The 27,799-nt window shown below is 45.0% G+C and overlaps 1 protein-coding gene across 1 annotated transcript in view; it reads right to left on the reverse strand.

Moving 5' to 3' along the window:
- ATM (ATM serine/threonine kinase) overlaps window positions 1–27,799 on the reverse strand; it is a 1,319,133-nt gene that overhangs the window by 675,225 nt on the left and 616,109 nt on the right. Inside the window, exons 27-28 of the mRNA XM_069202321.1 lie at window positions 23,183–23,304; window positions 12,105–12,231 (exon numbers count right to left, since the gene is read on the reverse strand). Of these exons, the coding sequence (XP_069058422.1) occupies window positions 12,105–12,231; window positions 23,183–23,304 (249 nt within the window). The remainder of the gene's footprint in view (window positions 1–12,104; window positions 12,232–23,182; window positions 23,305–27,799) is intronic.

Consider the following 27,799-nt stretch of genomic DNA (forward strand, 5'->3'; position numbering starts at 1 on the left):
GACACAATTTCTAGCATTGATTTAGATACATTTGATGAACTGAAGCCGCCTTCTTGGCCTACGAACACCATGAGCCCATAGATGCTTCAGAGTCAGGCCCTTCGGGTCTTCTATCGCCAGTGACTCCCCATTCTCCTGAACCCTCCTCGCCCCCTCACAAGCCTGATTCATCCTCAGGCTCGGAGGGCAGGAGCAGAACTCCTACCCCTGGCGCTCTTCTCCCCAGTGGCAAGAGGGTTTGGCTGATAACGTTACGCTAGATATCTCAGATATGATAGATCCAGACAGTCTGCTACACCACGGTTCTTCGGAATGGGTACCCACAGTCAAGGTTGCGACTTATGCCGAGGGTCCTTAATCGACTTCGGGCAGAGTGCCTCGCCCTTCCTTGGAGGACAAAGTTGCCCTCACACCAGACATCAACGAGTGCATGGCTACTTTCCTGGAGAAATAAATGAGACCCCCAAGAAGGGGATTGACCAATCTTGGCGGGTCTGTGTTCTGCTTTCCTTCTTATCTCGTATCAGAGCTTACAGAACATATCAAGAATGCACTTCTGAGTTCAAAGAAGACCTTTATTTTTGTTAATTCTTCCCCACCCACAAGTTCGTAAGAGACGAATTAATAGATTTCAAGCACACGTTCAAATGAGTAAAAGTATTGCAGCAATGAAAACAAAATATATCACAGTACTTCTCAGTTGCAATGTACACAGCAGGTTATATATATAATGCAAAGCAAAACAAATACTTCACCGTGTGAGAAACTATTTACAGCTTCATCTTTCTGGGGTCTGCAAGTTGATGACTCCGGTCAACTGCGAGAAAGAGATTATCTACCCACACGGGAGACTGGCAACTGGCACCAAGTTCCAGCCCGAAGTCAGGCAGATTCCAATCTAATTCTCTGAAGCCCCGAGCCGTCCGTTACAAAAGCGTGCCCCCTCCTCTCAGACTCGGGAAAACTACCCAAGCCTTTGGAGACTGGCCAGATCTCCTAGACTTCTCCTCTTCCCAAGCCTGAGTAGAAAGGAAAACACCAAATGTACTCTCTCTTATCAGGTCTAGGCTGGTGTGAAGAAAACATCTTGGTTCATCTTGTGCAAAAACACAGCTTGGAAAAATACAGCTTGGATTCTCAACTGCAATGTCTAACTCCACGTTAAAGGCAATAGGCAGCTAACCTAAATATCAAATGTAATGTCTAATGTCATGTCAAAGCCAATAGGCAGCTGAGCTGAATACAAAATGTAATGTCTAATATCATGTCAAAGCCAATAGGCAGCTGAGCTGAATACAAAATGTAATGTCTAATATCATGTCAAAAGCCAATAGGCAGCTAAGCTGGATACAGAATATAATAGCTAATAGCATGTCAAAGCCAATAGGCAGCTAAACTGGATACAGAAAGTAATGGCTAATGCCATGTCAAAGCCAATAGGCGGCTAGGCTGAACAAAACATACAATGTGCTACTGATGAACATTGAGCAACTAATATGCGCAGTGGTGAAACACAAAGTCATTGGTCAAACATAATCAATAGCATCACATTCCACCCTATGACCAATGAATTTTTGTTTCACATATCTCTTGTTTCAAACAAAAAAAAAAAAACAGCACACAAAACAAAAAAAACATTATTAGCAAGTGAGATTTGAATGATCAAAGCAATCACTGTAAAGCAATGGAAGTTATTTAACATATAGATCTCATAACCTTTCACCTCAGATACATCTACACAGAAAAGACTGAAACTTTTATACTCTGAATGAGATTATAGTGTCTCTAAAATAGCATTTGATGTAGCATGAGTTCTACTCATGTAAAGGTGCACGGTCCACCTGAAAGGTTTGCTGTAAGGTAAGTGAAAGTCAGAGTTCCACACGAAAAAACACAGACAGTTAGCTGTTAAGGTTGCTTAGTTCCAGTGGAAGAATGCAATCAAACAAGTTGAACTTGAACTGAAGGCGCCATTTGCGCAAAATGGATCCATGGTGCTTGTACTGTACTCAGTCAGGTTCAGGTTGGGGGTTCGGTCCCTTCCCCGACCCCACACGCACACACCCGAAGGGGGACCACACAGCACACTCAGGGACAGTGGCGAAACGTGGTAGGATCTGCAAAAGAAAAAAGTATGACTTTTCTTGCAAATAACATTTGTCATTTGAAATGTACCCTTCCTCTTTGTTTCCCTGTTTTCTAATCAGCAGGACGTTTTTGGGGCCCTTTGTTATAATTTCTGAAGATTCTGGAGGGTCACTTGGGGCTTCAACCCATACCTCAGCACTGGGGTTTTTATTTGCTGCACCACAGCTTCCCTTTTCTTGCCCTGTCAGAGGGGCTGGGGCAGACTCATTCTTTACCAAACCTCCATTCACTGCACTTTTGACAAGTTGGGCCATTCTGTCTCCAAGTTGTATGAATAAATCAGATTCTTTTCCAGTTATCAGCATCATTTTGATTTTTTCTAGGTAATCTGCAGCAATCACTTCCCCTAAAACCTGATCAATTTACCATTTCTGTCCTGGTAACTTTCCTCTCCCCAACTGCTCTGTGACTGCTTGCATGACAGATTGCTTTTGTGCGTGCTGCACAGTTTTTATCAAATCTAGGGGAATGTGCATTTCTCTCATCTCTGCCCACCTGTAAGTGGCTTTTTCTCCCAGCTGTTCACATTTCTGGTGCACCCACTTAGCCATCCCCACTAAGTCAGAATTCTGGGTGAACACTTCTCTCTCTGAATTTTTCTCTTTAACATCTGCAAGGGAATTGAACCAGTTATGCACAAGCCATGTGGAAAACCAAACAGCTAAACCATTGGCAATGAACCAAGAATCAGTGTAAAAATGACACATCTCACGTAGCTCTTGCTTTAAAATCTGACACACATTGTACAACGCTGTTCCTTTTCCTGTGCCAGAAAATAACATTTCAGTAAATGAATCATTAGTCAAATAAACATGCCTTTTATCTTCAGTGGACACGAATTCAAATGGTGCACTCAATTTCACTAGTGACTCTTTTACCTGTGGTACTCTAGCCCTGTCTTGCATGTACCAGATCCAGTGTATGATCCTGGCTAGGGGCACTCTTTTCTTCCCCTGTTCCTGATTTACATGTACATCAGTGTTTCCCTCTTGCACTGCGCAGAAACCTAAAGTCTGAATTATTTCATTTGCCAAATCACAAGCGCGCAGCTGCTTATAATTTTTCCCAGTGACCATATACAAAAGTATTAGGATTTCACTCAGATGAGGGCTATTCTGTTTCCAAAAATCAAACAAGCTAATGAAACTCGGTGTCTCTTGCTTAGTGCAAATGGTAAGAAACTCTAAAATCTTTTGTTTTATTTCATTTTGCAACGGTAAGTCGTAAACCACATTCTGAGCTCTCTCCGTGTTATCAGTTAAGGAATGCACTTTGACTGCCAAAAAACCTGGCTCACATGAAGGCTCAGAGCAGCTCAAAGCTGTCTTAACCCCCTCATTACTGGAATGGGAAAAGACAGATTCTTCTAAAACAGCATTTTTATACATTTCAGCATTATCTTGCATTAATGTACTCTGGCTAACTTGCTCACGTAAATTCTCATTTTCATGTTCCAACTGCCTACATTTCTCTGTAAGCAGATAAAAGTTTCCAAACCCTTCTGTCAAAAACAAAAGGAACATCATTGCTCTCAAAAGGCACATTTTCTAAATATGCTTTATCACAACAAGAAAACATATTTCTCACAGCACCATCAGGCAGTTTAACTACACATGCATTTTCAAACATGGTCTGCCGTGCTTCTGTAATTCTCCAAACAACAAAAAACAATTACACTTTTAAATTGTGCACGTAGAAATCTATAATTCGACCCTGCCTCACTTCTGGTACCAAAATGTTCTGCTTTCCTTCTTATCTCGTATCAGAGCTTACAGAACATATCAAGAATGCACTTCTGAGTTCAAAGAAGACCTTTATTGTTGTTAATTCTTCCCCACCCACAAGTTCGTAAGAGACGAATTAATAGATTTCAAGCACACGTTCAAATGAGTAAAAGTATCGCAGCAATGAAAACAAAATATATCACAGTACTTCTCAGTTGCAATGTACACAGCAGGTTATATATATAATGCAAAGCAAAACAAATACTTCACCGTGTGAGAAACTATTTACAGCTTCATCTTTCTGGGGTCTGCAAGTTGATGACTCCGGTCAACTGCGAGAAAGAGATTATCTACCCACACGGGAGACTGGCAACTGGCACCAAGTTCCAGCCCGAAGTCAGGCAGATTCCAATCTAATTCTCTGAAGCCCCGAGCCATCCGTTACAAAAGCGTGCCCCCTCCTCTCAGACTCGGGAAAACTACCCAAGCCTTTGGAGACTGGCCAGATCTCCTAGACTTCTCCTCTTCCCAAGCCTGAGTAGAAAGGAAAACACCAAATGTACTCTCTCTTATCAGGTCTAGGCTGGTGTGAAGAAAACATCTTGGTTCATCTTGTGCAAAAACACAGCTTGGAAAAATACAGCTTGGATTCTCAACTGCAATGTCTAACTCCACGTTAAAGGCAATAGGCAGCTAACCTAAATATCAAATGTAATGTCTAATGTCATGTCAAAGCCAATAGGCAGCTGAGCTGAATACAAAATGTAATGTCTAATATCATGTCAAAGCCAATAGGCAGCTGAGCTGAATACAAAATGTAATGTCTAATATCATGTCAAAAGCCAATAGGCAGCTAAGCTGGATACAGAATATAATAGCTAATAGCATGTCAAAGCCAATAGGCAGCTAAACTGGATACAGAAAGTAATGGCTAATGCCATGTCAAAGCCAATAGGCGGCTAGGCTGAACAAAACATACAATGTGCTACTGATGAACATTGAGCAACTAATATGCGCAGTGGTGAAACACAAAGTCATTGGTCAAACATAATCAATAGCATCACATTCCACCCTATGACCAATGAATTTTTGTTTCACATATCTCTTGTTTCAAACAAAAAAAAAAAAAACAGCACACAAAACAAAAAAACATTATTAGCAAGTGAGATTTGAATGATCAAAGCAATCACTGTAAAGCAATGGAAGTTATTTAACATATAGATCTCATAACCTTTCACCTCAGATACATCTACACAGAAAAGACTGAAACTTTTATACTCTGAATGAGATTATAGTGTCTCTAAAATAGCATTTGATGTAGCATGAGTTCTACTCATGTAAAGGTGCACGGTCCACCTGAAAGGTTTGCTGTAAGGTAAGTGAAAGTCAGAGTTCCACACGAAAAAACACAGACAGTTAGCTGTTAAGGTTGCTTAGTTCCAGTGGAAGAATGCAATCAAACAAGTTGAACTTGAACTGAAGGCGCCATTTGCGCAAAATGGATCCATGGTGCTTGTACTGTACTCAGTCAGGTTCAGGTTGGGGGTTCGGTCCCTTCCCCGACCCCACACGCACACACCCGAAGGGGGACCACACAGCACACTCAGGGACAGTGGCGAAACGTGGTAGGATCTGCAAAAGAAAAAAGTATGACTTTTCTTGCAAATAACATTTGTCATTTGAAATGTACCCTTCCTCTTTGTTTCCCTGTTTTCTAATCAGCAGGACGTTTTTGGGGCCCTTTGTTGTAATTTCTGAAGATTCTGGAGGGTCACTTGGGGCTTCAACCCATACCTCAGCACTGGGGTTTTTATTTGCTGCACCACAGCTTCCCTTTTCTTGCCCTGTCAGAGGGGCTGGGGCAGACTCATTCTTTACCAAACCTCCATTCACTGCACTTTTGACAAGTTGGGCCATTCTGTCTCCAAGTTGTATGAATAAATCAGATTCTTTTCCAGTTATCAGCATCATTTTGATTTTTTCTAGGTAATCTGCAGCAATCACTTCCCCTAAAACCTGATCAATTTACCATTTCTGTCCTGGTAACTTTCCTCTCCCCAACTGCTCTGTGACTGCTTGCATGACAGATTGCTTTTGTGCGTGCTGCACAGTTTTTATCAAATCTAGGGGAATGTGCATTTCTCTCATCTCTGCCCACCTGTAAGTGGCTTTTTCTCCCAGCTGTTCACATTTCTGGTGCACCCACTTAGCCATCCCCACTAAGTCAGAATTCTGGGTGAACACTTCTCTCTCTGAATTTTTCTCTTTAACATCTGCAAGGGAATTGAACCAGTTATGCACAAGCCATGTGGAAAACCAAACAGCTAAACCATTGGCAATGAACCAAGAATCAGTGTAAAAATGACACATCTCACGTAGCTCTTGCTTTAAAATCTGACACACATTGTACAACGCTGTTCCTTTTCCTGTGCCAGAAAATAACATTTCAGTAAATGAATCATTAGTCAAATAAACATGCCTTTTATCTTCAGTGGACACGAATTCAAATGGTGCACTCAATTTCACTAGTGACTCTTTTACCTGTGGTACTCTAGCCCTGTCTTGCATGTACCAGATCCAGTGTATGATCCTGGCTAGGGGCACTCTTTTCTTCCCCTGTTCCTGATTTACATGTACATCAGTGTTTCCCTCTTGCACTGCGCAGAAACCTAAAGTCTGAATTATTTCATTTGCCAAATCACAAGCGCGCAGCTGCTTATAATTTTTCCCAGTGACCATATACAAAAGTATTAGGATTTCACTCAGATGAGGGCTATTCTGTTTCCAAAAATCAAACAAGCTAATGAAACTCGGTGTCTCTTGCTTAGTGCAAACGGTAAGAAACTCTAAAATATTTTGTTTTATTTCATTTTGCAACGGTAAGTCGTAAACCACATTCTGAGCTCTCTCCGTGTTATCAGTTAAGGAATGCACTTTGACTGCCAAAAAACCTGGCTCACATGAAGGCTCAGAGCAGCTCAAAGCTGTCTTAACCCCCTCATTACTGGAATGGGAAAAGACAGATTCTTCTAAAACAGCATTTTTATACATTTCAGCATTATCTTGCATTAATGTACTCTGGCTAACTTGCTCACGTAAATTCTCATTTTCATGTTCCAACTGCCTACATTTCTCTGTAAGCAGATAAAAGTTTCCAAACCCTTCTGTCAAAAACAAAAGGAACATCATTGCTCTCAAAAGGCACATTTTCTAAATATGCTTTATCACAACAAGAAAACATATTTCTCACAGCACCATCAGGCAGTTTAACTACACATGCATTTTCAAACATGGTCTGCCGTGCTTCTGTAATTCTCCAAACAACAAAAAACAATTACACTTTTAAATTGTGCACGTAGAAATCTATAATTCGACCCTGCCTCACTTCTGGTACCAAAATGTTCTGCTTTCCTTCTTATCTCGTATCAGAGCTTACAGAACATATCAAGAATGCACTTCTGAGTTCAAAGAAGACCTTTATTGTTGTTAATTCTTCCCCACCCACAAGTTCGTAAGAGACGAATTAATAGATTTCAAGCACACGTTCAAATGAGTAAAAGTATTGCAGCAATGAAAACAAAATATATCACAGTACTTCTCAGTTGCAATGTACACAGCAGGTTATATATATAATGCAAAGCAAAACAAATACTTCACCGTGTGAGAAACTATTTACAGCTTCATCTTTCTGGGGTCTGCAAGTTGATGACTCCGGTCAACTGCGAGAAAGAGATTATCTATCCACACGGGAGACTGGCAACTGGCACCAAGTTCCAGCCCGAAGTCAGGCAGATTCCAATCTAATTCTCTGAAGCCCCGAGCCATCCGTTACAAAAGCGTGCCCCCTCCTCTCAGACTCGGGAAAACTACGCAAGCCTTTGGAGACTGGCCAGATCTCCTAGACTTCTCCTCTTCCCAAGCCTGAGTAGAAAGGAAAACACCAAATGTACTCTCTCTTATCAGGTCTAGGCTGGTGTGAAGAAAACATCTTGGTTCATCTTGTGCAAAAACACAGCTTGGAAAAATACAGCTTGGATTCTCAACTGCAATGTCTAACTCCACGTTAAAGGCAATAGGCAGCTAACCTAAATATCAAATGTAATGTCTAATGTCATGTCAAAGCCAATAGGCAGCTGAGCTGAATACAAAATGTAATGTCTAATATGTCAAAGCCAATAGGCAGCTGAGCTGAATACAAAATGTAATGTCTAATATCATGTCAAAAGCCAATAGGCAGCTAAGCTGGATACAGAATATAATAGCTAATAGCATGTCAAAGCCAATAGGCAGCTAAACTGGATACAGAAAGTAATGGCTAATGCCATGTCAAAGCCAATAGGCGGCTAGGCTGAACAAAACATACAATGTGCTACTGATGAACATTGAGCAACTAATATGCGCAGTGGTGAAACACAAAGTCATTGGTCAAACATAATCAATAGCATCACAGTCTTCCAGGGCAAGCTTTTGGACCTGGCAGGGTCCCTGACCAGAATCCTGGGCGTGGTGGTGAACGCCAAAGCGTCAGTGAACCTCATATTTTCCAGAGGTCCATTATTCTCCTGGGGAATGCAAAATGCAACAACTCCATTGAGCAACGTTATTAGCTCCTCATCAAAACTGATCCTAAAATTAGGGATCTGGCTACATCAGAAGCAGGCCCAGTGGTCCAGGGGGGCTTGTTGGTGACCCTTTCATCTAGGAATTAGGTAAATTTGTTGGGGGCAGGCTGCGCTGTTTCTCCCACAACTGGCAGACTCACTTCCGAAACCTGGGTCCTGCAAACGGTGCAGGGGGTCCACATGGAGTTTTACAGCTCTATCAGGAAAGAACACTAATCCCCTGGTTTTCTCCCCAGCACGTACACCTCTGCTGGACAAGGAAGTCCTCGACCTCCTCTAGAAAGGGGCCATAATCAAGACATCTTCCCACCCTAGATGTTTAAAGAGCGATATCTTCCTTGTGGAAAAGAGGGACGGCAGCCAAAGACAGATTATCAACTTAAAGCAATTCAACGAATGGTTAGTTTACCAGCACTTCAAAATGGAGGGTATACATCGGCTACGAGATCTTCTACTGCCCAACGATATGATAGCGCTTCTGAACATCAAAGACGCCTACCTCATGGTCCCCACCTTCCCTCCTCACCGCCTCTACCTCCAGGTCCATTGGCGGGGAGACACCTTCGAATTTACCACCATTCAATTTGGTCTGTTCTATGCTGCTTGGTATGTCACCAAATTCATGCGGCCAGTGGTGGAGTTCTTGAAAGCGTGGGGCGTCGGTCTCATCATTTACCTGAAAGACATCCTCCTCACAGATCAGTGCCCTCGCTGGCTCTCGCATCATTTGCAAATGGCAATCTCCGTACTGGAATCCCTAGCTTTTGGATAAATCAGAAAAAGTCAGCCCTCACTCAGACTCAGTCGCTGATGTTACTGGTTTTTGAGGTAGACTCAGTGTGGGCCACACTCAGCCTCACATCCAGGAAGATGACCAAAATCAAACATGAGCTATGTAGTCTGATAGCTGAGACTTCACCTCCCTGCGCCAGCTAACAAGGGTGATTGGCCTCCTATCATTCTCGATTCAGGCAATCTTCCTGGGGCCCCTGCATTACCGTGCTCTCCAACAGTTGAAGGCTTCCCACTTCAGGAGAGGACTGACCTACTTGCAAGCGGTCCCTCTTTCAGAGGACTCTCAAGAAGAGCTACAGTGGTGGCTGTCTCACATGGAGGCCTTGAATGAGTGAGCGATCTTTGGCTACCTTCCAGATCTGGTCACAGACTCTGATGCCGGTGGCTCGGATAGGGGATAAGGTGTGGGGAATTCTCCACCGAAGGAAGTGGATCCGCTTAAGATTGTTCAATGCATATCAATTGTCTAGAACTGTTAGCGGAATTCTCTTGCAGTCCATTGTAGGACCAGGGAGAAAGCTGCAGTCTGCTACATAAACAATGTAGGGTGGACTTGATCCAAGAACGCAGCAGATCTGGCTTGTGACTTTTGGGAATATTGTCTGCAGAATCAGATCTACGTTTCAGTGGAACACCTCCAAGGGGCCACCAATCAGATAGCTGACTGGCACTCTTGCAGCCTCAGAGATGCGAGCCTGTGGCATCTACACCCATCTTTTTTCCAGCTCCTTTGCGAAGAGGGAGGCCATTCTCCGTGGATCTCTTTGCGTCCGGCCTAGACCGTCAGATCTTTACATATTTCTAGGCGCATGAAATGCAATTCTAGACTGTTTAACTACCCTTCTTTTCCAGATTCCCCAAAACTTTGTGTGGTAAGATGCATCGAAGTTTGTGAAGTCAAGTCATGAAAGCACCTCCCATAAGCTCCAAAAGAAGATGCAAAGAATCCAGACCACCGCCGCTAGACTTATCCTGGCCAACCCCTGCCGCAGCCATATCTCCAGGCACTGAGAAACCTCCACTGGCTCCCAATCAACAAAAGAATCACCTTCAAGCTGATCACGCACGCCTAAAAGACCCTCCACAACATCGGCCCTGCATACCTCAACCACAGCGACGCTTTCAACATGCCCACCACATACCTCCGCTCACCTGGCCTGAGCCACCATCCCACAGATCCGCAAGACCACAGCCGGAGGAATATCCTTCTCCTACCCCAACGCTAAGACCTGGACCTCTCTTCCTCTTCATCTCAGGCAATCTCCCTCTCTGCCTCCATTCACGAAGGACCCCAAGACCTAGCTCTTCGACTGAAGCGACCATCCAGTGCTCTAAATGAGCTACAGTACCTCCTCCTCCCCCAGCGTCCGAATGGGTGAATAGCCACCCTCTATAAGAATCCTGATTGATGACAAAGGATATACGTCCTACAGGAAGCACCAACTGTTCATTGCTTTACGCAAGCTGTTCAGCGCGGTCTCTTCCCCGATAATTGCCCAATGAGTCGGTTGAGCCATGTAGGAAGCAGGCATTGACAAAATGTTTGAGGCACATTCTGCCAGAGGAGCTATGGCCTCTCAGCTGTTCTTACTTGGAGTCCGTCTTGAAGAGATTCTAAATGCTACAGACTGGTCTTCTGAATCTACCTTTAAAAGGTTTTATTTTAAGCCAGTTCCCAGCATTGCCTTGCTGGTTATGAATAAGCTTTAAACCAGCATAATCCTCGTCTTCAGTCCTGCCACAGAGTAAAAAATATCCAAGCTTGAAGCTGGAGTAGCAGAAATAATCAATGTCTGCACTAACAGGAAGAAAGAAGGAGCACCAAAAGAGGCTTGGGACTATAGAGGGTCCATTCATCACCTGATTGGCTGTTTCTGGTTTGAACTGTGACTCTTAATTTCTCCCCCCCACACCCCCAAGTAGAAATTAAGGGGGTCATTTTGACCCCGGCGGGCGGCGGTCGCCGCCCGCCTGGAGGGAACCGCCATATGGCCGCTCCGCGGTCGAAAGACCGCGGAGGCCATTCTGGCTTTCCCGCTGGGCTGGCGGGCGACCGCCAGAAGGCCGCCCGCCAGCCCATGGGGAAACCCCTCCCCACGAGGAAGCCGGCTCCGAATGGAGCCGGCGGAGTGGGCATGTGCGACGGGTGCAGTTTGCACCCGTCGCGTATTTCAGTGTCTGCTAGGCAGACACTGAAATACACAATGGGGCCCTCTTACGGGGGCCCCTGCCGTGCCCATGCCATTGGCATGGGCACGGCAGGGGCCCCGCGGCACCCCCTACCGCCATCCTGTTCCTGGCGGGCGAACCGCCAGGAACAGGATGGCGGTAGGGGGTGTCAGAATCCCCCATGGCGGCGCAGCAAGCTGCGCCGCCATGGGGGATTCCAAGGGCAGCGGTAAACCGGCGGGAGACCGCCGGTTTACCCTTTCTGGCCGCGGCAGAACCGCCGCGGTCAGAATGCCCTTTGGAGCACCGCCGGTCTGTCGGCGGTGCTCCCGTGGCCGGTGACCCTGGCGGTCACCGGCCGCCAGGGTCTGAATCAGGCCCTAAGTCTGTTATTGTGTTAATGTTGGCTGCTAATAATAAAAAAAAAAAGAAACTAAAGTGTAATCTTTGCCTCTGTGTCCTTAATACAATTGAAACTTTCAGTTAACAATGTAAAGATGGATAACAAATGATCATTATAAATCACCATTTTATAGAACAAATGGTCATTTCAAACAATTTTATCATCTGAAATACAAACCAAATAAAATAAAAGACTTAACATTCTGCTCCTAACACAACACTATCATAGCACCACATTACTTACAGGGTTCTTGGCTAAAATGGCTACAATGCTCTTCAACTTGCTTTTATGACAGCTGCTTATATAATCCAAAGTGCCCTTAATCACAAATGATGGGAAATGTGGAGGATTTGGAGCAGGATCCAGCTCCCTGCATTAAAACATAATATATGCAAATTAAATATAAAACTCAAATTAGAAAAAAAATATATGTACCATAAACACAGACACTCAACATTGTACAGTGAACATCAAGATCAATGTGTTACCAGTAAACGGGCCAGACATTCAGATCTGTTTGGACATATTCCTAACTATATTATGTTCGAGTGAGAAGCAACCATCTTTAATTTCAAATAGGGACCAAAAATTAAACTAGAGATCCTAAATAGATCAAATCTCCATAACAACCCATTAGTAAAGTGATATAATGCCATTCCAAATTTGAATTCAAAACTGTTTACATGTCCTAGTGTACAAGTTACTTACCTTCGGTAACAGAATATCTGGTAGAGACATTTTCTAGTTGCAGATTCCTTATCTTATAATTTCCCCCCCAGGCGTAAGACTGGATCTGGAGATTTGTTTCTTCAAGCAATACACTTGCACATTGGTAGGTGGCATCGGTCGACTCCGCGGGCATCGCTGGCGTTGTAGTTGCTGTGAGGAGTAGTACATAGACGCCGCCTTCGCGCAGTGACGTCAGTTTCTTTTCAACAACTTTCCACGCCAAAGCTCAGAGCCGCTAAGAACACTGAGATTGGTGCGCCAGAGCTAAGGATCTGAAGGGGGAAATCCCTGTCTCTAGAAATCAGTTTGCAAGCGAGGAGGATGGGTGGGTCGGGAAGGAATGTTATGTTATCATGTTTTATATAGCGCCAAACTACCCGGAGGCTTTGTATCGCTGAGAAAAACACTGGCCTTATAGCAAGCAGGAAAAATAATGGAACATCAAAAATAATAGTTGGAATTAAATACTAAATTAGAATTAGAAAAGCCAGGTTTTAATGGCCTTCTGAAATTCAAACTCCTGTCTAATCACCCGGATGTTTGGCTCCCTGATATTTCAGCGATCTACCACCCCAACTTGCTTTTTTTTACTTTGGGGAGCACGACTAAGGCTTTGGAAGAAGATCTTAGAGCTCTCGTAGGGGCATGAAATAAAACTAAGGTTTTCAGTTGACGTGGACCTCTATTATATAGAGCTCTATGAAAAACACACAAAGATTTAAACTTGATTCTTTTCCCTACTGGCAGCCAATGCAAATTGGTCAAAGCTTGCTTGGCCGATGTATACTTTGGCATGTTAAACAGTAACCGAGCAGCCGCATCTTGTACTGTTTGCAATTTCTTGATCACATATTCCAGTGAACCCAGAAAAAGACTAATACCATAGTCCAGCCTAGATAGAATAAGGGCCTGTACCGTAGGTCTTTTGGCCAGAGGAGGAAGCAAACCAATAATCTTTCGAGGTAACCTCAATAGTCCAAAACAGGAGGCGGAGAGCATCCTAGCTTGGTACTCTAGAGTTAATTTAAAGTCTAGCCAAATTCCTAGGGCTTTAATATGATCCTTCGGAGGGGGTAGATATTCCAGCTGTATAGCCGGCAAAATATTCTTCGCCGGGATGGAGAGCTTTCCAAGGAACATTATGTCTGTCTTTTCTTCGTTGAGTTGGAGCCTGCTGTCAGTCATCCAACTCAAGACAGCTTGCAAGCCAGCTGGCAACGCCGAATTGTCTGCAGCCTTGACCGAAGAAAAAGAGACCACCAACTACCAACTAGGTGTCGTCGGCATAGGATATCAGGGAGCCATATAAATATTAAAAAGAGTAGGACTCAACGATGAGCCCTGGGGTACCCCACAATGAGATCTAAACTGTTCCGATAAAAAAGAACGATCTAAGACCTGAAAGGATCTATTTTGGAGAAAAGATCTCATCCATTTGAGTGCCTGGCCTTTAATTCCAGCTTTTTCCATTCTTTGGATCAAGAGACCATGATAAACCCTATCAAATGAGGCACTTAGATCCAGCATTATGACAGCTGTTACCAGACCCTGATCCATCCGTTTTCTGGCTTCTTCTGTAACAGCTATCATAGCTGATTCGGTGCTGTGGGCTGGTCTAAAGCCCATTTGCATGGGATGCAGGATGTTATGATCCTCAAGAAAGCTGGAAATATGCGTATTGACCTGTTTGTCAATTATTTTTGCCATAGTTGGAAGGAGTGATATTGGCCTATAGTTCTTGAATTCGGCCCCATCTAGGTAAGTTTTTTTAGCAGGGGTTTGACCACTGCATGCTTCCATGATTCAGGGACACTGCCACTTTGTAAGGAGCTATTCAGAAGCCCCGTTATAACAGATATTGTGGCAGGTGCTCCCAGAGTAAGTATGTGAGGGGGAGCAGGATCTAGAGGAGAACCAGATTTCAGTTTACTCAGAAGCAAAGCAGTGCTTTCTTCCGAAATAGAAGAGAAACACTGTAAACTGGCAGAGCAATCCTTACTCTCACTGGTCTGATCAGACATTGTCACCTCTTCCCCTAGGAAGTTCTTATAGATTTCCTCAATCTTCTGTAAGAAGAATGTGGCAAAGTTATTACTGTGTTCCACTGATGCTACCGTTGCTTCAGGACAAGTAGGAGAGTAAAGCATTTCCTTCAACACCCGAAAGATTTCTTTTGGGGATCCCGAAGCCTATTTAATCTTGTCCCCATAGTGGGTGGCTTGAGCTAGCCTTATATCTCCATGATAATGCCTAATTGATGGTCTATACTCTTCCCTGTCTTCCTGTTTTAAGGAATTCCTCCATTTCCTCTCTAGCCGCCTACAATTCCTCTTCAGAGTTGTCAAATGTGGGGAAACCTACGAGGTTTTGTCCCTTCTCCTATGCCCAGAAAAATCCTTATAAGGGAGCAGAGTATCAAGGCAACTGGTGATCCAATCGCTAAAAAGAGTGTGTCCATATGGTTCTCCTTCACAAAATCTTTTTTACTGTTCATTAAAAGTTTAACCCATTCTTCTGAATTATGATTATGCCATTTCCTTGCCCTCCTACATATGGGCTGTTGAAAGCCCGGTCCATGGGGAAGCTTAATTTTTAATGTAATTAAAAAGTGATTGGACCATGCTAACGGGGAACCTGCAACTAGAATATGTCTCTACCAGATATTTTGTTACCAAAGGTAAGTAACTTTTACATCTGATAGAGACTTCTAGTTGCAGATTCCTTACCTTACAATAGATATCCAAGCAATGCATCCTCGGAGGTGGGTTGCAAACCAAGATCATACTAGAAAGTCCTGCAGGACCGAACAACCAAAGTAGCCACCCAGACAGACCTGAGTGTCCAGGCAGTAGTTTTTAGCAAACGGTGCAGGGATGCCCACGTAGCTGCCTGGCAGATATCCAGGACGTGCTAATGCAGTGGAAGCAGCAGTCGTGGTAGAATGAGCATGCGAGCCCTCAGGGGATTGCTTCTTGGCCAAAGCGTAGCACATCTTGATGCAAAGAAGTACCCATCGAGAGATGGTATGTTTTTGCACCGTCTTTCCTTTCTTCGCACCCACATAACCAACAAAGAGTTGTTCGTCCACCCAGAAATCTTTAGTACGATTAGGATACAACGCTCTTTTTGGGTCCAGACGGTTGAGTCTCTCCTCCTCATGGGAAGGATGTGGGTGTGTGTAAAAAGTAGGCAAGGTGATGGACTGGCCTACATGAAAAGGTGTAACAACCTTGGAAAGGAAGGAAGACAGTGCACAACACCACTGGGTGTACAGACAAGAATGGTGGCTTGGAAAAAAGGGTTTGTAGCTCACTCACTCTGTGACAGAAGTGATGGCAACAAGAAAGAAAGTCTTGAAAGTGAGGAGCCGTAAAAGGCAATTGTGCATCGGCTCAAAGGGAGTACACATTAAGTAGGTAAGGACAAAGTTAAGATCCCACTGAGGCATGATAAATGGAGTGGGAGGAAATAAATGGGTGAGACCTTTAAGGAATCTATTCACAATAGGAGATTTAAAGAGTGAGGGCTGATCAGGTAGCCTAAGAAAGTCCGAAATGGCAGATACATATCCTTTAAGGGATCCCAAAGCAGAGGCCAGCTGGGCAAAAGAAAGAATGAATAAAAGAACCTCAAAAAGAAGAGCAGAGAGGGGAGCAACAGACTTGTTGGTACAACATGCCACAAATGTATGCGAACAGCAGGCGTATACCGTTTGGGTGGCGGGATGCCTGGCTGGCAAGATAACATCGCAGGCTTCAGGTGGAAGATCAAAAGTTGTCAACTGTGGCTGCTCTATCTCCACGTATGAAGGCAGAGATTGGACAGGTTCGGGTGGAGAACCGTCCCCTGTTGCTGCAATAGAAGATCCGCCCGAAGAGGCAAGCTGAGTGGAGGATCGGTGGCCATGCTCAATAGCTCTGGATACCATACTCTCCGTACCCAGTCCGGAGCCACCAAGATGAATTGAGCCTGGTCGTTCCTGATCTTTTTGAGACCTCTGGGCAGAAGTGGTACAGGTGTAAAGGAGGCTGGAGTTCCACTCGAGACGAAAAGCATCTATGAGCAAGTGCCGCCTTGGAAACTCCAACGCACAAAACAGCTGACATTGCACGTTCTCTGCAGAGGCGAACAGATCTAACCAAGGCTCTCCCCACTGCTGAGAGAGACCTTGCGCAACCTCCGGGTGGAGACGCCATTCGTTATCAGCTGTGCATCAACGGCTGAGTTCATCCACTCTGGCGCTGAGAGAACCCGCCAGATGTTTAACCACCAGGGTAATGCCCTGATGTTCCAGCCATGTACAGAGGCACAGTGCCTCCTGGCAAAGGGTCCAGGACACTACTCTGCCCTGTTTGTTTCAGAACTACATGGCAGTAGTATTGTTCGTGAACACCAGCACTACTTTCCATATGAGAGAGTGAAGAAACCTTTCAACGCAAGCCTGATCGCCTGGAGCTTAAGAAGATTGATATGGAAGCCCAGCATATGATCTCCACCTCTCCCATGTGACCGCCCCAACCCAGAAGCGATACATCTATCACTATGGATAGATCTGGCAGGGGAAGGGAGAGGGATCTGCCGTGGACCCAATGCGTATTCGAAAGCCACCAATGCAGGTCATTCGCAGTCCCCTCCGAGACCTGGACCATGTAGGAGAGATTCCCCTGATGCTGCACCAACTGGAACTTCAAGTCCCACTGCAGAGCCCGCATTTGCCATCTAACATGTGTCACAAGCAGGATGCAGGAGGCCGTGAGGCCCAGCAGGCTCAGAGTTAGTCTCACCAAACCCAAGACAGAAGCTGAAAGATCTGAATCATAGCCTGAATATCTTGGACTCTCTTTTCGGGAGGATAAGCTCGACACTGCACTGAGTCCAGAACAGCTCTGATGAAAGGGAGCATATGAGAGGGAGTTAGGTGTGACTTTGGCACGTAGGTAGTGAACCCCAGCGTGTGCAGGAGGTTAGTCATAGTCTGAAGGTGGAAGACAACTTTCTGGGGCGAGGCCGCCTTCAACAGCCAGTCATCGAGGTAGGGAAGGACTGAGACCCCTAATCTGCACAGATGAGCTGCAACCACCGCCATCAATTTCGTGAACATCCGAGGGGCACTGGTAAGGCCGAAGGGGAGCACGGTAAATTGACAGTGCTCGTGACCTATCACGAATCATAGGTAACGTCTTTGGCCAGGCAGGATGGGAATGTGGAAATATGCATCCTGCAAATCAAACGCTACGATCCAGTCTCCTGGGTCTAAGGCAGACAGGACCTGAGCCAGGGTGAGCATTTTGAATTTCTCCTTCTTGAGGAAGTAGCTGAGGTACCGAAGGTCTAGGATAGGAGGTAAGCCCTTATCCTTTTATTGGCACCAGAAATTAGCGGGAATAACAACCAGGACCTACTTCTGGCACAGAGACCTTCTCTATGGCTCCCTTGGCCAAGAGAGCCGCGACTTCCTGGTGAAGAAGTGCCAAATGATCCTCCGGGAGTTGGCTGATTAATGGAGGCCTGGCTGTTGGGGCAGATTCGAAAGTGAGGGAATAGCCCTTTCAAACTATATGCAAAACCCACCTGTCCTTAGTGATGGATGCCCAGTGGGGCAGGTGATGGTGAATCCTGACAACAACTGGATCGGAGTGAGGGGATGGACTATAAGGGTTTGGAGGCTGCAGCGGGGGTAGTGGTGGACTGGGCAGACCTCTGGCTCCCTCTCCCACGCCCACATGGGCTTCCGCATCCCGGCCATGCAGCAGCTGAACAGCATAGGTGGGACGGTGGCTGGGTGGGGATGCGATGCGACAGGGAGCCCCTTCCGTGGCCACGAAAGACGGACTGTTGGGGATGAGAGGCAGTGGAAAGGCCAAGGGACCGAGTCGTAGTCCGGGAGACTTTGAATCTTTCCAAGGCTGAGTCCGCCTGGTCTCCAAAGAGATGGAGCCATCAAAGGGCAAATCCATTAGAGACTGTTGACATCCCCCAAAAAAACGGAAGTATGCAACCAGGTGTGGCATCTCAGATCCCGTGGATCAAAAACTGTAAAATAACTAAGTGGAAAGGCTACAGAAGGGCAATAAGGCAGAATTGTCCTGAGTTGAAAAGCAGGCCCTTGAAGAACAAGTTACTTACCTTTTGTATGCTCTTTCTGTTGGAGAATCTATCTAGCCGCATATTCCTCACCTTTTGAATATTGCCCAGACATCAGCTGCTTCTGAGCCTGGAGGCTCCTCCAGATGCAGAGTCCTAAAAGCAAATTGGCTGTGACCAGCGTGCAGAATCTTGGGTTTGGGATATAAATGGATCAAGTGCAATCACAGAATAGGGAGGATGGGGCTTATTGGGGAACCTGTGGCTAGATAAAGTCGCTACCAGAAAGAGCATTACTAAAGGTAAGTAACTTGTTCTTCTGACAGACTTCTAGGCGCAGATTCCTCAGCACAGAATAGATACCAAAGCATTACCTATTCGGAGGTGGGTCTGTGAATAGATTCAAACCAAAAAGTCTTGCAGGACCAATATGGCAAAATGTCTCTCTCAACAAACTGGTCTGTCCAGACAATAGTGGAGACTCTCCTCCTCTTTAGAGGGGGAAGGTGGAACACTGAACGTTGACATGGTAATGTTTTGACCGAAATGGCACAGCATCACAACTTGAGGTAGGAATTATGCCAGTGTCAGCAAAATCAGCTAGTCCGGGAAGAAGGCTGTGTGCGGTGGTTTGACACAGAGATCCAGAAGCTCACTCAGATGCAGTGTGGATGTTCTGGCGATGAGGAACACTGTCTTAAGGATGAAAAGCCTCAAGGGAAAGCTGTGAAGTGGCTAAAAGGGAGTGCACATCAGATGTGTGAGGACCAAGTTAAAGTCACACTGTGACAGGACAAAGGGAGAGGGAGAAATCAAATGTTGTAACCCTATCAAAAAGAACATTACTGGAGATGTAAATAATGAGGGCAGATTCAACAACCACAGAAAGGATGAAAAGAGCTAGAAGCTACCCTTTAAGTGTGACAGAGCAAAGCTGTACTTGTCAACAGACCAAACGAATAACAAAACGTCAGATAACTGTGCCTTGGTTTATTTGCATTGTACTGCTACAAGTACAATGAATGATGTACACTATTTTTGTTGGGTGACGCCTGGCTGCCAAGATGACATCAACAACCACTGAAGAAAGGTCATAGGTATTCAGCTGTCCACGCTCAATCGCCAAGCATGGAGATGGAGATTGTGAACCCCCAGGAGCAGGAACCTATCCCACTGTGAAGACAGCAGGTCCTCCCCGAGTGGCAGCCTGATCATTAGAAAGATGCTCATGGGCCCGGGGATCTGGATGCTATACTCTCCATGCCACTAAAAGAACATGGGTCTGAACGGTCCTGATCCCTGGGCTGGAGTGGAATCAGCAGAAAGGCATACAAGTGTCTAGAGTTCCACTCAAGGCAGAACACGCCTCAGAGCAAGAGATGCCTTGGAAACCCCAACATGTAGAAGTGCTGACACTGCGCTTTCTCAGCAGTGGCGAAAAGACTGAGCCCAGGTTCTCCCCATTCATGGAACAGACCTTGTGCCGCCTACAGGTTTAACTGCCACTTGTGATCCACAAAGCACTGATGGCTGAGCTTGTCCGCCCTGGCCTTCAATAATCCTGCCAAGTGGTTCACCACAATGCAAGTTAGCCACTGTCAGAGGCGAAGGGCCTTCTGGCACAGATTCTGAGACCTCATCACATCCTGTTTATTGCAGTACTACATGGTAGTGGTGTTGTCTGTGAGCACCAGTGCCAGCCTTTCCCCAAATGGACAACAGAAAAGATTTCAATGCCAAGTGAATCGCCTTCAGCTCCAGAAGGATGCTATGGAGTTAAGACTTTGCTGGAGGCCTCTGATGTCCACATCCCCCATATGGGCACTTTAACCCAGAAGTGATGCACTGGACGTACTCGGAGGTATACACAAGCTCACACGGACAACTCTATAGTTGGACTTATCATGGTCCAGGTACGACCTTTGATATAGTCCCAAGGTGTACCCGAGAATTCAACATAACATACCCTTACATGGGAAAAGAAATACCACATTATGTACATGATTTGGCACAGTTTGAATACCATATTCTATATGAACAAGCCTTGAGAAAGTCGTTGTTACGATGAAACACGTGTTGGTTGTTTGTACATGGAGCATTGTAGTGGTTTTTTTGTTCACGGGATATACTAAAGAAGAATAAAGGACAATATTTGAAACAATTGGATGTGCTGTGGTTCTCTCAATCCTATATATCCATTGTGGACCAACTGGCTCACAATCTACACACCCTGTGGCTGGGTGTGGAACCACTCTGGCACTGGAATTTTCGGAAGTGCGCACCATTGTAGTACACAGCCACAATTTGACTTTGGATGCACTGGTCACCACTGTCTGCTCTGGGTGGGGAAGCAATAGGGGTCTACCAATGCCTCAATCACTGGCCAGCAACAACCATTGCAGATCTTTTGCAGTATCCGAAACCTGAATGTGGTCTGACAGCTCCCCTTAATGCTGGGCCCATTGAGACTTCAGATCCCACTGCTGAGCCTATGTGCCATCTGGCATGCTTGACCAGCAGGATGCCATCAAACCCATCACCTTCAGAATCGACCTCAATGAAGCCAAGTACCAAAGCTGAAAGATCAGAATAATACGCTGAATGTCCTGGACTCTCGTATTCTGGCAAAATGCGGAAAACTAATCCATGTGCAGAGAGGCTTCGATGAAGGCAAGTGTCTGTGTATGAGTCAGGTGGTACTCTGAAACACTGAAGGTGAACATCAAAGTTGATGAGAGGTTTATTGTAGTCTGGAGGTGGTTTAAGACTGCCTGGAGTGACTGCGAATAACAATCACTTCCAACTTTTGGCTTGAGCACCCTCTCAATAGCCCATTTGGCCAAAAGGGTGTCTAATCGCAAAAGAGACAGATGGTCCCATCCATCAGTTGTTGGGGGGATAGTGGAAGGGGCGGTGGCGTGGAAAGGCATGAAGTACCCCTTTCAAACCATTTGCAGGACCCACCCTGTCCGACGTCATGGCCCGCGAGCCCCGCAAGAAAGGTTGGTTTCTGTCTCCCACCAGTGGCCATGCTTAACAAAGGACACACTAAGTGCATGCTAAAGGGGTTTGATAGATAAGGCTGACTGTGCAACCGCAAAACTTCTGAGGTTAGACTGGTTGACGTCACGGGAAACCTACGCCAAAGCTGAGAATGGAGCTATAGAGCTGATGTGGTTTGTGAGGTCTAGCAGATAAGCCTAGGGTGTGTGTTAAGGCCCTGCTCTTCTTGAACCGCTCTAGAGCAGAATCTGCCTTGTCCCCCTCAAAGGCAAGTCCCGTCCAAGGGCATGTCCATGAGGAACTAGACATGACCTGAAAAGCTGGTAGGCAGCAGCTAAGGGTGGTGGTGAATGGTGACACTGGTGCCAGTCTGACAGAATCAGTGGGGACTGAGCCACAATGCATTGTGACCATGGCCATATCACAACGGTCCTGTATACCGGGGGCATGGGCAGGTCAGAGATCTTCAGTAACAGAACACCTAGGAGGACTAGAGCTACTGCATCCCAAAGGGTGTGGGAATAGCATCCCACAACACAGCTGACATTCACTGATCTAAGAAGTAAGATGGTGGAATAGAAGATTGTCTTCCCAAACATCTATACCTGTTTTTTTTACTTCCCATCTAGAAGAGTTGTTGGACTAGTGATAGGGTTGGTCCAAGTAATAGATGCTTGTACCAGCAGGCTACGGGGAAGGGTGCTATATGGTTGGTGACTAATGGGTAGAGGCAAGGGGTGGGTGGTCAGAGTGAGGTTTGGCCCAAGCCCCAAACAAAGTATCCAAAGGGTCTGATTTGAAAGGTAAGAGGGGTTCGGTTGATGGTTGCCCCAGCTGGAGGACTTCTATAAGGATATTGGTCTTATCCTTCAACATGAGGAGCTGGAGGTCAAGGACTTTTTCTGCCCTACGCATTATAATGGCATAAGAAGTGCTTTCTTTAGTGGCAGGATCAAAGGGGCAAGAGGACCACCCACTCTGCAAGTATGAAGGCCCCTGGTTTACTATACGTCATCATACCAGTTCTCTTCGTGGTACGGGCATGGTAATTGCTGTCCAAATCTGTTCAAAACAAGAATGAAGGGTATATGTTACATGATATACAGTAGAAAATCTGAAGATGGCCTGCAAAGCACGGAGTTGAGCTTACCCATCACACTAGTTGTATAAAAGACCCAATCAATAAGGTGCCATGGCTGTATTAAATGATTTCCGCATTGATTACTGTAATCTTCTAAAAACGACTTGCAGTGCAACATTTCTTTTTGCCAGAAACCAACTAGACAATTGTTAAAATTTAGGAACAATCTGTGAGCAGTTTCTTTTTTTTTCACCGTTTTCAATTGAAAAACAGCATGCAGGCCAAAACACTACGAAGAAGGCCTGCGGGGAGGCAACATAAAACTGAGTAAAAGACATAACACACTTAACATACAGAATCATTTTGTCTCACCAGTCAAAATTACCCTTGCAAATCCATTGAACCTTGATTAAGTGTTTCTTACCCTACAAATTTTGAAAGCTCGCCTCTTTCTGGGACCGATTCTGCACTGGGAATCTCATGTAGGGTCATAAGCAACTCAACCACAATATCAGGCAATTTGCTAAGAAACAAATGATCAATTTGCTAAAATTGAAAGAAAAAAAAAGCAATATATTACGTTTTGACAGTAACATCAAATTAGGAAATAGAATTGTACACAGGATAAAGACGACACGCCTCATTCTAACTGCCCAGTCCCTTACATTTATGACCCCACTGACAACTTCATAGCAAGCAACAGAAGCCACCAATCACATAAGCATGAAACACTATGTTGTATAAGTGCCTGGATGTTATTAGCTGGTAGCAATGAAACATTTTGCAGAATGGGTATGTCCTTTTCTTTTCATTGTGTTTGCAAATTAAGCACTTTGTCTCTCAAACCACAGAAAAGGCAATAGAGGGATGCAAGGAAAATTAAGTTTGATGGCTATTCAATGTCTTGTAGGCTGTCTGGGTAAATTCTGATTTGCCTATTGCTAATCTACAAACGTGTAGGCTTTAACTGTTGATATGCCATGGAATTGTATGCAAATCAAAGGATTATCAGAGGTTAATATTAAGTCAACTACCTCCATCTGTCCCTTTATTGCTGTCTCAAACCATGATTCATTGTACAGGGGCTATCCCCTGTAAACTCTTAAAAGCTAGGTTCCATTAGTGATTTTCTAAATAGAAGCAAATTGAATTCTATTTCAACCACAGACTTCGTTGGTATGGAAAGTTGCCTGCACCTCTGAGAAAAGAGCTCCTCTGTCTGTTGTGTTTTTCACTTATGTGGTTGCAGTGGTTTGAATGTTTTGCCTCAGGGAGTCTGTCAATCATGCTTGCTCACTGTTGGATGGTGAGATACCTGTTCCACGGATTGAGAATCTAGAGCTGAGCTCTCTGGTTGAGGTGAGCACACAAATGTTCATCTTCAAGAGAGTGGCCACTACCAAGGCTATGTAGGACGGCGGAAGTTGCAGCACAAGCCCGAATTAAGAGAGGCCTTTTTTTTTTTTTTTTAACCAGTCTCATTCCTACAGGTTACCCCCCCCTGTTTTGAGGGTTTTCTTGTCTCCCTAAACTGGGGTTTTACCCTCCCATCTGTGTTAATTATATCTTTGATATGGTTTACTGCATATCATTAGAATATACAGTCATACAAATACAGTAAAATGAAAAACACTAACATTAAAACTTCTAGTCCAGCAACAAACAATTGAAATACGATAAACAAAAAAAAGATACGTGACTGAATATTACAAGCTCACCTTTCCCATAGCTTTTAAGCTCTGTACAAACATTGAGAAGAGGCAAAAACTACAGTGAGATCTCGGAGATTAAATAAAGAACCTGCATACCATGCATTCCAGGCTGGAGGATGCCTTTGGCCAAAAAGAGAGGCTTAAACCAAGCCTTCGGAAGCCACCCTACTAAGTGACAGTAGAATACAAAATTGCACAGCAGTCTCAGTTTTCATGAGACTGCACACACATCTCTAGTGTTCCAAAGGCATATCCTCTCACTTTCCTTCCATAGCAAAAACTGGAAGCTGTCCCATCCAAATTCAGGACAACACACTACGGATAAAAACAATGGAGATTAAAATTCAACAACTCAAGCCGGAAACATGCGGCCCCTCAAAATGTGCCTGGATTTGAACACTAGTGGATATCCACCGACTAGTCTTCAATCAGTAAAATGGACTGACAGGCGCTTTTATGCTAAGCCTACCACTTCGGCACAGGTTCTGAGGGGAATGCTCCCGGAAACACAATTCCATATTATCCACAAATCTTTGACATTGACAAAGCAGATAGAATGATCAGCCTCATTTCAATGCAATGCTTCACACACAGCATACCTGAAAAACCATCCATGTTCACTGCACCAAAACCTTAGCCTGAAAAAGATGTCTCACTGCGAGGTATATTCAGAAATGTAAGAAAAGGCAAGTTCAACACTTAAAATATTCAAAGGAATAGAACAGGTAACACCAAGGAATGCATACTTTTTTTGTTATATATACAGAGGAGATCCAACCAAACTGAAAGGCCTAAGTAAACGGAGTGACCAGTGAAAGATAATTGCGAAATCTGTGCGCATGTTTGGCTGGAGATCAAAGGAAATTCCTTTTGACTTCCCCATGTGTGTACAGCAACACAAAATGAAAGGGCACAGAATAAGCTTGTCAAGGTCTCAGCTTGACTGGAAAGCTATATTCCTTTTCTTCCCTCAGTGTCTTTACTGTAAAGGAATACAAACTACTGTTTGTGGGGATGTCATATTCCTGTCATACTTTCAGTTCAGGCCCAAAACCGAGTGAAACCTGCTTGGTAAGTGCTCAGGATAACCATAGCCCTGACATTTGCCGTTCATGCAGGGGGCATGCTCCCTTGACTGGAGGCAATAACTAAAAATAAAGCAAAGCATAGTAGTGGACTGCTTTGCTCTGTGGATTAGGACTGGACTCCTTGGTCAATTCAGGATCAGATCCTTCACTAAGTAAGCAGCTGCACACCAGCAAATCTGAAGAATTAAAGATTTCCAGGGCCTTGGTTTGCTGGCTGCAGTTCCCTTCCCAGACAAGGCCCAGCAATTAGTGTCTCTGCCTGCATGGCGAATGAGTAGCTAGGCTGCAGCCTACGAAGGTAGCCTACCTGGACGAAGTGCATCAGCCCAGCCAGCTGAGGACCTTTGGGAGGTACAGGCTCAGGAGCAGTATCACTTACAGCGTCTTGTGATGAGTCCCTTTCGTCTCTGACCACTGCCAGTGTGATCCAAAGTGCCTCCACAAGAGCTTGAGGTTTGCTTCAGTTTCATGTCTTGGTAGGGAGATTCTTTGAAATGTACCCAAGTGAAAATCTGATGATGATATCAATGTAAATCCATTGCAGGCTTGAGGAAGTATCAGTGAACCACCCAATGCTTGATACTGTATTTATTCCGCACTTCTGCCCCCATGGGAACAGGCCAGCCCGAAATGCCAGGCCAGGTCCTCCGTGGACCGGAAACCAGCATCCTGGGACCGGTTTAAGGGTATCACCCTTCATCAGCCAGACGAGCTTGAATCCAGTGAGACAGTGAGCCCGGGACCCATGTCTAGGCATACCTGTCGCACTTTGGGCGACAAAAGCAAACAAACACAAATGATGGATGGGATGCGGAACCAATCAAACATTCACCCCAATCACAGATTTGTGTTTGTTTGCTTTTGTTAACCTTAAAGGCTGCCCTACATGCTACACTGAGATTTGTCGCAAAACACATACACTAAACGAGCACGTCAATCATATCATCTCTTAAAATAATGTTTGATTGAAGTAAGATGCTCTTATGATAAAACATGTCTAATTTTTTAATTCCCTGCACTTCAATAATGAAAAATATCTGCCAAACAAACTGATCATCTCTGTGGGCTCATGCTGACTTAATCATTATTTTATCACTTCATTCTCTTTATGTACGCAACTAACCCTATGTATGCTCGTCACAGAGAAAGCTATATCCATAATAAGAATTGTAGGAAGCTGGTTATTTATGTAGTGTATCAGTGTAAGGGAAGACTATGCAGACAGTCCAAGGCGACTCTTATTGGCAGACAGGGGTTAAAATAATAACCCTAAAAGCTCTCTTTTTGTTTTAGTGCGCGCGAGCAGTTAGGCTTATCAGAGGATAGTGTTAAGCATTTATTGCACACACACAGCCAGTACGCGAGACACACACTCAAAGAAATCCAACACCAATTTATGAAAACAACACAGATTTTTATATTAATTTAGACACCAAGATCATCGTAATAAGGTAAATACCTTTCAAGCTATCATTTTTTTAAATCACAGTAAAATAAACTGTGGGCTTCAAGCCGTAATGTTATCCTATGGGGAATAAACATATACTGCGTAGGGTCACTAAGCAACAACATACAGGACTGTCCTCCTGGGCTAAAGGTGAGTAGGGGGGCAAGGTCCAAGGCAGGACCAGCAGGTCACCTCAGGAGGCACTGGGGCATCCAGGTGCAGAGGTGCATTTTGGTGTTGAGTGCCCAGTTAACTTTAATGGAAAACCGTCCAGTGACAGAGGCTGCAAGTAGGGACTGGAGGGCCAGTCCGAATAAATCCAAAAGGGAGGGGAGGAGGTTTGGGGGTTCAGGTTTTGAGGGTCTTTGGCATGCTGGGACAGCATTGGTCCACTCAAACTCAGTCTGTGGGGCTTGTGTGCAGTGTTGCTTTGAGGAGTAGGGTCATGAGGCTGTAAATTCTCAAGGTTCTTGGTTCCTGCAAAAAGAGGTTGCAGGTAGCGTCTGCGGAACCAACCAGTCTAGCAAAACCCAATGATGGGCTCAGCTTACAAGGGTCTCAGGACTCTGTTGCCACTGTCGCCTCCCTCGGACTCCGTCTGTAGGGCTGAGGTGCAGTGGTACTTTGAGGTGTGGTGTTGCCGTGGTCAGAGACTCATTCTCTGTCTTGGTGAAGAGGCGAAATGGGGCAGTGGGGCCACTCTCCTGACTGACCTTGTGAATCCTGATGTCCCTTAATGGCAGGTCTGCTTTGGTGCTACTGGAGTCGGTATTGGACCAACAACAAGCGTTGGT

The sequence above is a fragment of the Pleurodeles waltl genome, chromosome 8 (genome assembly GCF_031143425.1).
Source record: "Pleurodeles waltl isolate 20211129_DDA chromosome 8, aPleWal1.hap1.20221129, whole genome shotgun sequence".
Classification (NCBI taxonomy): Eukaryota; Metazoa; Chordata; class Amphibia; order Caudata; family Salamandridae; genus Pleurodeles; species Pleurodeles waltl.